General features: G+C 38.6%; 1 protein-coding gene across 1 annotated transcript; it reads right to left on the bottom strand.

Moving 5' to 3' along the window:
- Positions 1–343: 343 nt before the first annotated feature.
- On the bottom strand, positions 344–9,789 carry CTXN3 (cortexin 3). The gene is made up of 2 exons (XM_019516860.1): positions 9,478–9,789; positions 344–2,943 (listed from the first exon to the last, which is right to left on the bottom strand). The coding sequence occupies exons 1-2, from the start codon at positions 9,506–9,508 to the stop codon at positions 2,603–2,605; spliced, it is 372 nt and encodes a 123-aa protein (XP_019372405.1). The 5' UTR covers positions 9,509–9,789; the 3' UTR covers positions 344–2,602.
- Positions 9,790–11,351: the final 1,562 nt, after the last annotated feature.

The following is an 11,351-nucleotide window of genomic DNA, read 5'->3' as shown; positions in this document are numbered from 1 at the left end:
ATGGGGGGAGTCCCAGTTTAGCCCTGCATGCAATTTCTGTCCTGAAGCATTTGCTGCATGTGACACACGGCCAGTCCAGAATGTGTCACACGCGGCATGTTGGTCAACTTGAGGCCCAGGGCTAGCACAGGGGATGGATGATGTGGGTGTTGTGTGCAGGCCATGTCTTTAACACCTCTGAGATAAGGGATTCCCTTCTTGCTCCTTTCAAGAGCTTCTGGCTACTCTTGTTTGCTTCCCCACAACAGCTCCCTTTCACTTTATTCCTTGCCCTCAGGCAGGACAATTTCCAGCAGATAAGCCAGAACACATAGGATATACATACAAATAATACATATAAAACTCTTATTCTCCACAGTAAGTGGAGTAAATATATGATTTTATATGGAATATTAACATTTTAGTGCATTTCTTCTCCATATGTCTGTGATAGTCTCCAAGGAACAGTTGGATAAACTAGCACATTGGGCCTAGCCTATATAGCAGAGTCATATAGAGCCGCTTTGACCCTCAGACTTTCCATTTCCACTTAATATTTCCACTTAACCAGTCAGCAATTCTGTATTCTTATGAGACGTGAACTTGTTCCCATTTTTTCCTACCTGGAATGAAATACTATTCTGCTCTTTCAATGGCCTGTTCTGTATAGAGGAAAAAATGATTTACCCAAAATGATGTGCTGCCAAAGTGTTATCAGGAGATGACTGTTAAGCTTTGACAATATGGCTAAATTACCCTACTGGGATAACTTATCTCTGTGGTTCATTAAAGTGCACCAGAAGAACATCTTTCTCTCTTCAGAATGGATCAGGAGGCACCAAGTGTCAGATATTTCCCAAACTCCAAGTCCCACTTGCAAGAATTCCCAATGACCCAACTGGAAACCTATGCTATATTTGTGTTTGCCCAGGAATATTGCCTCCTTTTTGTTGCAATGGGGAGAAAGCTCTTATTTATATGTTTGTTGTTTAAAGGAAAAGAAATGAACAGATTCTTCACTCTCACACCCTTCCCTTTTCTAAATATACCTGGAATTTATTGCAGGCCAAAGGGAGGAACGATGTTGGAACCTCTTACTAAATACTGGCAGCACATTGCTAGGGGCTGGGCTGGCTCAGCAACACTGAGAATATTTTTCTATCTTGCAGTGGCACTGCTACCCAGCTACCTAGGAAGCAAGCCAGAAGATTGGGTTTGCTTCTTTATCTGAGTGTCTTTTTTTTTATGCAGAAGAGCATAAAGGCCAGATCTTCAGCTGGCACAAGTCAGCATTTCTGCCAACTGAGGAACTGGTGTTGAATGTTCCCTGTGAGGACAGTAAACCAAACACAGCACAGAGGGTTTGCAGCTATCGATAATCCCAAAGTTCTTACATTTGATGTAGCTTAATTTAAGGCACAGGCTGCTCACGCACACCGAAAGAGGCACCTCCTTCCCTCTCGCATAAAGAAATATTCAAACTGCACTGCACTAAAATGCTTTACAAGCTTCTCATGAGTTTACATCTGAGCAGACTGGCCTTTACACACTTAGCAGTTCAAAGCACATACAATGGCACTCCTAATACAGTGGCTCTCTATGGCTAAGCAATGCTTGTGATCATCCATTATCCATTTGAATTTTAAGCAACCACTCCAGTCAATTTTATGCAATCTCTTAAAACTCAATCTTTTGATCAATCATGTAAACAGGTTTTTAGCATACAGAAATGGCTTTTCTTTGACCATGAACAGAATAGTTAATTCACTTTCATTTGCTCTTTTCATCCTCAGATATGTCAGTTATCCAAATCAGCATGAAAAAACAGCACACGACTGACACACAATGGAAGGCAAAACAAATACGCAACATGAACAATTGACGAGCACCGAATCAGCTGAAATGTTTTAGTATAAATCATTTGGCTAATGCCAGAATGGAGGAATCACCAATCCATTTGCAGAACTTGGCTTTGGTTTGCAAAGACAAAAAATGTGCCAAATTCATCAAAGAATTTATTCACAATTAACACTTCTGCCAACTCTAGTTTGCTAGTACTACATAAATTCAAGACTGTTTTCATACCGAGTAAGAACTGGCATTTGATTTTCTCAGAGGACATGCAAGAGTTCCCTACTCCATACCCCAAAATATCTTAAAGCTTTAAAACTTACAGCAACTCCCTTACCTTTCTGCTGCCTGGAGAAAGTGAAGTGGAAAAACAGCTTAGTAGGACTTGGAAAAATTATAATTAGTTTTCAAATACAAATCATAAAAGCACACTCTCATCTCCTCTGTATATCTACAGACTATTTTCTAGTAAAAGCTTCTTTCATAAAATAAAGCTTTCTCCAGCAAAACTAATCACAAGTATTATTTTACATTTTAAGATATGGCTCAGACTATTTATTGTTACAATGCATTTTGAAGGAGGGTTTTGCCAAGGAAAATTTTAGATTTGTCTTCTTTTCTATTGGAAGGATTGCAAATCCACCTTCAAATGTTTGACTTAATTTATTGTAAAAAGTACAATTTAATATTTTGTGCACTTGTGTGAGGCAGTTATAGCAACTGAGGAAACCTGGGGGGCGGGGCGGGGGTAATGCTTCTGATTTTTCAGTCTCTAAGCCAACGCATAATCAAACTGGCCTTTCTCAAGTCCATCAAGTCCGTCAGCCCAGGTAGATGTCGGCATACTCCTGTATGGATCTAGGAGAATTCGGAAGCAACGGACAATGAGGATTCCTAAAAAAATAAACAGTAAAATCACAAAGACAAATGTGGTTTTCTGTTCCAGGGTCATACTAGAGTCTGGTGGAATATTCTCAGCTGGCAACAATGCAGAAGTGAATGGCTCTCCTTCCATTGTCCAGGGAAGCTGAAAGGAGTAATCCCACAATTTCCTTCTTTTCATCATCAATTTGTTGAGGTCATGGTAGAAATCACTTGAATGTACTTTTTCATCTACAGGGAAAGAGGGGGGCGGGGGGAAATATCAGATGGAAGTAAAACCTAACAGTCATTTGGTAAACATAGGCATTAGTTTTATATGACAGATATTAAGACTATTCTTGGATACCCAGAACAGTCCACTTGACAATATGACCGCTAAGTAGTATTGGGCTTAAATGTGATTGCATCCACTGTATATCATGCAAACAAAAAGATATTTACATTGCCATAAGTAAGCTGCCACTTTCAAGGGTGACCTGATCAGTAGTGACCTATAAGCACACATGAATAAAAACAATTATCACATCGTGTTTATCTGAGAAAATAATTATATAGTTGTATATAAACTGGTATTAAAAAGTACACGTATTTCAGATAAAACAAGAGAGACAAAGGGAATAGGTAATAAAGCAGCAAATATGTCAGAGCTTCACAATTTTTAATATCTGAACCAATTTATAACTGAAATGATACGGAGATGTAAAAGTTGTTAAGTTCAATTCCTTTGAAAGCATGTTCAGCTACAGCTGATGAAAAATTCAACAGACTGACTAATAAGGAGCACTGTAACCTTTGGAGCAACCAGATTAATAAAAGTGTCAGATCTCAGATGATACATGAAAAGGGAAATGGTAAGTAAGTCTTAATGATAAATAATCTTGTTATAAGAACACAGAAACTGAGGCACAGGATTGTAACATGGTACCAATGTTGCTACAATGAAGGTCAAAGACAAAACTACTTCTGTACTAAAGGGCCCTTTTAGTCACTGATACCCTGATTCAGGAAAGCTTGGGTCTCAGATTTCATTTATACTTCAGCATGTGCACTCAGCTAATCGCATACTTAAGTTCTTTGTTGATTTGGGGCCTTTAAATGCCCTCCTAAAACTGCTTTAGAAAGACACATTTCATCATGCTGGCTCTCATTTCAGGCATGAACATTTGGGGGTTAGATTGGAGGTTTAGAAGGTTAGATTTTAAAATGTAGGCGTTACTTAAATATGGTTAGGAAGAATGGGCAAGAACAGTGAAATGGAAGGTTTTCACTTACCAGGAAAATTTACGATTTTTACTGTGCTACTTTTAAATATCAGGACCCACTTGTATCTATTGGTCAGTAAAGCACAAATGTGTTGAATTCTTTGAAGATTTCAAAATCATGTACAGAAACTGCATGCTAAGCAATACTTTAATTCAAGATGTAAGCAGGGACAAAAATGGCGTGACAGAGATTTGTTGTGTGACCACTTTCATAGCCAGACATGGCCTTAATTGAAAGAAGAAACTGAAGCTGAAGTTGACTTTAGTTGAAGGTATGAAGGAAGGTTTGGAATTCAGATCAGACCAGTACATATCATGCTACAAGTACTTGCACCATAAACCAAAAATATTTTATTGCAAAACCATGTTGAGACCACCCAGTGCACTTAGGAACTTTTACCCTCTTAAGCAGTGAGCTTTTTGAAGCAAGAAGTGAGTCCCAATAGCTAACCCAATGGGCCCTTGAGCTTGGGAGAACATTTGATTTTTTTTCACTAACCCATGGGACTTTGAGTCTTGCTGTTGGCTGTCACTGCTATGTAAATCATAAATGAGAACAAAAAAAGTTTGCTAAGTCACAGCAATGTGCAAACCTTTCTCAATGTACTAGGACAGCAGTAGCCCCACTGGAGTTGTATACCAGAGACTCCTCAAGGTCACAGCTGCCCCCTTTGTAGGGTGCGACCCAGAAATGATAATACAGAGGTGGGGGAAGAAGCTCCATGCTCCTTTACTACCTCCCCTCCCTGTGTGGATCCTAATGAAAGGCTTTTGATAGTCCAGGGAGCCACAGAGCTGTTATGGTGTAGATTTGTGCACATATCTTTCTCTTGTGCACATCTTAGAGGGGTGATGAGTACTTAGGCTGTAAATCCGGGGCACAGTCTTTCTTGCTATGAGCCAGCACAACTGGTCCAGATTAACTCTGCTATGCAGAGGTGTAACTTCAGATGTTGGCACCTACTAACAGTGTGGTGGAAGCACTTACCTCCTGGCTCAGACTGGTGGTGGTGGCAGCTGCAGAGGCTACTGCTGCCTTGGCACGAGTTCCCTCAGCATGGACTGTGGGCATGTGCCTAATCTCCCTGGGACTCTCATTCTGGCATTCGCTCTGAATCTCCACCTGGGGCTGGTGCTTTATTGCGTCTCTCCTCCCCCTTCCCCCCCAAATTATGCTACTATCTTGGTGCACTAGCATGATATACTAATGATATCCCCATTTTCAGGGCCTACAAAATAAAAGCACAGAAATCAAATAGCTTGCCAAGGGGCCCACAGGAAAAATGTAACAATTGGGTATAGCAGCCAGAGCTCTAATTCTTTGTCTATTGCTTCAGCTATCAGATCCTTCTCCCACCTTTCCAGCACTTCATAAAATATTAAAGTTAATGGTGCAAAACTCAAATAATAGCACTTCAAATTACTGGAAATTACAGTTGAAATAGCAGCAGCAAGACAATCAAGAAAAAGCAAGACTGTACTGACTGAATGTTATTCTTAGCTGCTATTTTTAAAAGCAAACAGGGCTGAAGCAGGGTTATCAGATAGATGGGGGATCCCAGAGGCTGGGGTTTACTTCTTTAAAGAAAAATAAGCCTCTAGAATAGAGGTTTCTTTAGGCACAAGCTGCTGTCTGTGTGTCTCTGAATTATGACTAATTGAACAAACAGATCACCTCAATGCAGTGAGTACCCCTACTGTGTTTGGATGAAGATGTATTTGCTTCAGTTAGCTGCTGAAATGGGTTGGTCACAGATATGACTAATCCTTCATTTAGTAAGTACACTCTTGGATACCTTGCTGTCCACATCAAGCTCTGTTGTTGTTATTTCTTTTTGCAAAGATACACGTAGCTAATTTTATTGATCTTGATATTGCACCTTCAACATGTCTCTCTTAATTTCAGGATCTCTGTATTTTTAAAACAACAGAACCCAAATTTATTCTGCTTTATGGCAGCCCAGAAGATTATTTTTCATTTAGTAGGGGAGTTTGTAGAATTAATGGAAGAAATTTCCATAGTGAATTTTTTTCATTTTTCTCTATTTTACCTTGTAACAGTATGAAAACCAAATGAAGGATTGTGTCACTGCAACATAAAGGACTGACATACGAGTCAGGAAATACAGAATAATGATTACCACAGCAAGCTTAACACCGTGGCCTTGCATATCTGCCTGATGTTCATCTTACCAAAATCTAACCAATCTACAAAGATTGCACAATCTGTATTCTCTGGTCATGTCTGCAAACCCCTGGAGTTCCACTGCCTATCTCTGGCTATAGAAATCACACTATCACAGCACAAGTTAAGACATGCTTAGCAGGCAGGATCCCTAGTCAAACAAAGTATAAAAGGTGATTTATATTAACTAGCTATGATATAGATTCTCTTTTATCAAATACTACATTACTCCACTATAGAAAATGAAACACATTTTTGATAGGAATATGTAGGCAGAGTTAAATTTTGTTTGGTTCATCTTAAATCATTTCCCTGCTTTTCAACATTTGATTTTTTTAATTGAAAATTTCCATTTCTAAATGGTATCTTTAGGATTTATGGCAACATAGTAGCATGCTTCTTATTTTAAAGGCATTATAGTAAACTAATAGAAAGGAATTGTTCTTCTTTTAACTCGGGTCCTTCAGTAATTGTTTATAATGAAGTTGAACTTTGCGCTGTTGTGTTTAAACTACCTTCTTCTGTTACCTTCCATGTAAATAAATAGTATTTGATGTTCCTGCCTGTATGTTGTGTGCTTTTTGTTATGAAAGCTTCTTATGATGTACAAGCACCAGCAGGACAAGTCAAGAAGACTGTGGGATTTGATGATTTTTGTGAAATCTGAATCTCACCTTTGCCACTGTATGCTCTTAGGTTTTGTTGTTATTGTTGCTGGTTTTTTTAATTCTGGGGGGTTAGTTGGGAGAGAGGGGTGCTATTCTTACGCTGTGTGTACTTCTAAGCTCTGCAACAAATGGAGTCAAATAATTGAAAAAGTGTAATTATTAAAACAAAGGATCAAAATGTGGGCTTCATCCTCATCTGGCATATATTTAAAAGAGTTCCACAGGATCCTATGATGTTACACAAGTTAACAGCAGCCAGGGATCTGACCCCGTGTATTTTAAGTATGCTGAAGAAAGCATCAGGCTTTTGGAAACATCTTAACAGCAAACTCAGACATAACATCTGGACCTTTTTTTAAAAGAATAAATGTCTCACAAAATTCAAAGTAAGAATAAAGCTCTGTAGTATTCCAGCTTGCTTTTATGTGTTTAATTATCTGTTTAATAATATTTAATAAGGTTACAGTTGTCCTATGCAGATTTTCTAAAACTAATAGATGACTCTTAAATGAGTTGAGTCAAAGAGAATTCCAATCAACACAGAACACTTAAAAGCAGATATTCATATGATTAAAATAATACTTTGACCTGAGAGTTAGACAAGCTTTGTAAAATTCACTATTGATATAATTGGCCACAATCCTACTGCCTTCATCATCCTGTTGCTCATTAACAACAGATAATTTGTCTTTTTAAAATATCACTTAACCAAAACGTGTAAATAATAAACACTTCAAGGCTAAGGTTGTATAGATATAGTCTTATTTCACTTTAAAATTAAGAAAAAGACCCATATCTTGCCTTTGGTTTCACTCTGAATCTGAAAACTCAATAGCTTCAGAATTTAACTCTGTGTTAGATTCTGTGCATCAAGTGCCTCACAGTGCATACATTGCATGCGAGTCTCTGGCTTAATGGCAAAACTGGGTTGCCATTATTGAGTAGTTAACATAATGTTAGCTATATATATTATTTTCTTATCTCACCCACTCTAGTTTAGCAGTTTAGTCACAGCATTTCCTTCACTATTAATGCGCAAGCTTTTCCAAGTGCACTAGCTTTTCTACTATCTGTGCGCTAAATAGAAAGTATTTCCATGTATCCCCAACTTTATTGTAATGTTAGCACTGTCAAAGCAACCTGCTATACATGCAAGTTCATTACAATAGTCGCTAGACTAACAAGTGTAATTAAACATGCTAATTATGGTATGTAAAAATGCCTCACAGACAACATTACATCAGATATTCCATAACAGAAACCCAGTTGTGCCATTAAACCAGGATACTTTACAGTCTCTCTGACCACAGTTATTGCTTAGTAAATGTGAATCCAGTTATCCTGTTCCAGATTTACCATGCTTCATACTGTCTTACTTAGCAACTTAGGGTCAGGAAACTGCCAATGTTTTCCATGCAGACTCATAACAGCATATTCTCAGCTTTTACCAGAGGAGCTTCAGACTGATAGTATGGCCAGAGAAAAAAAATTGCTTAGTACTGACTATTAAAACAACCAGACAGGGTTAACTAGATTTCAGAAGCAATAATAGTAATAAAAAACTACAAAAGGAAATGCTCTTTTTTCTAGGCTGCTTCTCCTGTAATGTTGCACATGGTAATTCCATGAAATGTGTACTGTAATGTTTTAGGGGTGTACTTGGTAGCCGTGTTGGTTTGAGACAAGAAGACATACAAAAAACTAGAACTCTTGGACAATTTTCCAAAAATGGACAATTTTCTTGCGATTTCTCAGTTGGTCTAATAAAAGGTATTATTTTTGGAACCAAGAGTTCTAGTTTTTTGTATGTCTTACTGTAATATTTAACTCACACCATTATCATTTATCTTAGATGGAAACATTCAGGAGAGTGCCTTAGTGTATATAGGTTGTGCATGTACATGTGGGATGTATGGCGGGGGAGGGGACAAAGTTATTGTAGGAAATGGTAGTGCAAGAATTAATAACTGGCTTTGTGGAAGGAACTGCTCACTGTATAGGATATTTGGATTTAAACAAAAAGAACAACATGACAAGGTCAGCTGGTGTATATCAGCACAGCTTCATTTAATTTACACCATCTGAGAATTCAGGCCATAGTTTGAAAGACACACACAAAACAGACAATTTTCCTTTCCTCTCCAAATCTGTGTCCCTCTGACAGAAGGTTTGCAAACATATGAGCATCAGTGCTGTGAGACTTTTTCTCCCAGCACAAGTGTTAATGTATTAGCATAATCATATATTTACAGTAAAAGTTTTAAAGGCAACAACATGTTATTGAAATATTTGTCTAGAATGGGTTCCTTATGCACCAGTAAATAGTTACAAATCTTTCCAAAATTAGAAATCTTATACTCCAATAAGACAATGTGTAGCTTCTATTCCTCTTTGCATTTGTCAAAGGTTAACTTGGTTGCTAACCTTAATGTACTTAAAAAGAAAGCACACATCAGATTTTTTTTTAATTTTTTGTTATTCTATTTTAGATGCATTTAATAACAGTAGGTTTGAAATACTGAGATCAGTACTTCAGACCTGAAGATACTGCATATAAGCTATTATCCTGGCTTGTAGACCATTATTCTAAAGAAATAAATACATTTAAAAAATCAGACATTCACGGGTACAGTTTCTATCATACAAGTACCTTCATCTGGTCGAGAGCAAACTTGGCCCATTTCCCACTGCAGCAGTTACAGGTAGTTACAAGTATCTTTAGTTTCCATCCTTCTGTACCTTCCTCAGATTTCTAAACCTAAAGCAGCAAGGACTGCAGAGAAACTCAAGAAACACCCCAGGATCTCACCCTGTCTTTTAAAGGCTTGGAATTTTGCATGAAAAACAAAGTTGAATACAAATCCTGTTTGCATTAGAAGTAATTAGCTGACAGTACTGTCGTTTCTTTGTGGCAAGCTACAATTTCAGTTCTGCCTCAGCAACTCTTCAGTGGATTCTGCTTCACTGAATACAGCAGTAACCTAGCAGGCTGTCTGAAACCATCTTCGGGAGAACATTAACATTCCAAAGGAGTACCAAAAAAATCATCACAGGGCATTCCCATACCTTAACAAAATCAAAGCCATAAATCTGCCAGCATTCCTCTCTCCTCCATTGATTCCTGTCAGTAATCGTCCTTTTTTTGATGCCAATTAGCACTCTTTTATCAGCAGAGCTGATTATTGATTATGGTTTGTGACCTTCAGACAAACCTCTTAACTAAGGGACTTCAAAGGAACAATATGTGATAATAATTCCAAGGTATGCTTGCTAAGGAAAATAAACCGACCTTGCAATGGGACAGCATGTATCCGAGAGAGGTGTGGAGGTATTCACCAACACCTCTGCTGCGTGTTTTAAAGCAGATATCTGAGATTGCCTTTTACCTGGAAGCGCCATGTGTTTGATCATTGCTTGCAAACATGGCCATGGGTATTTTTATTTGAAGCAAAACACCTTCTCAAGCAAGATACGTCTCATTTTCCTTTCCCAAAAGAAAAGTAATAGATTTCTAATCCTGTGTCAAGAAGGGGACATTTATTGAAAAACACTATTTCACCAATTTATGCAAAAACAGGTTAGAGAGGCATTTGTGTCACTCCCCAGGCTAGGGAGCAGTGTGGAACCACTGTTCTACAAGAGGCTGTGCACGCAGTGCCCCCAGGACAAATAATTTTCTGTCTGTTTCCCAGCATGTATTGACTGCTACTTTGGGAGGTCCCTGTGCCCATAAGTAACTGCTATTATGGTCACTTTTCCAGCACAGGCTCTTCTGTTACCTTTTCCTAGAAATGTGGTCTTACAGTCTACCAGCCCAGGTGCCCCAGCCACCTCTCCCCAAAGTTCAGTATTGAATCTCAACCCAGCCTTTCCCGCAGCTTAAGCATATCCATCCCTAGAGCTCCAACTTTATGGCACTCATAATTCAACATTACATCTCCAACAAAACATGGTTCTCAAAACTTACAGATATGTTGATTTTGCAAACATTTCTAAGTACAGTTACTCTTTACCTTAGACAGCACAAAAGATGTACTTATGACTAAAAAATAATAGCATCTTCAAGCATTTCCCTGTCCAGTGTCCTTCTCCTTCAGTTCATGGTTTCTCCTCTGAATCCCTGCAGTCCACCCCTCTCCTTCCAGCAGCAGTCAGCATCTTTTGAACTTAGCTTGTTCCATAGTCAGAAACAGGCTTTTCATAATGCCTTTCTCTTCCTTTCCCTTTCCCAAGCTCTCTGTCTGAGAGGTCCATTAAGAAAGGCAAAGTTTTTTTCTTTTTGGGGGTGTCTTTTACTGGATCAGCTGTATAGTTGGGAGAGATGTTGGACAAGCTTTCAGGCACTATGGGCACCTATACATGTGACAGAGTTCTGCTCTGACATGTGCTAATTAGCAGACATTGGAGCAGACTCAAACAAGTCTTCTGTGAGTCTGTTGGACTGCAGTAATTAGTCTGCTCCAGCAGCCTCTGTGTCATGTGTATTCAGTGTGCCTGCATTTCAAAATGGTGGAGGGTGGGGGT

This window comes from Gavialis gangeticus, unplaced genomic scaffold (assembly GCF_001723915.1).
Source record: "Gavialis gangeticus isolate Ggan-Ray unplaced genomic scaffold, GavGan_comp1, whole genome shotgun sequence".
Taxonomy (NCBI): Eukaryota; Metazoa; Chordata; order Crocodylia; family Gavialidae; genus Gavialis; species Gavialis gangeticus.
Note: the sequence above shows the minus strand (reverse complement) of the source record. Positions and strands in the feature narration are given on the sequence as shown.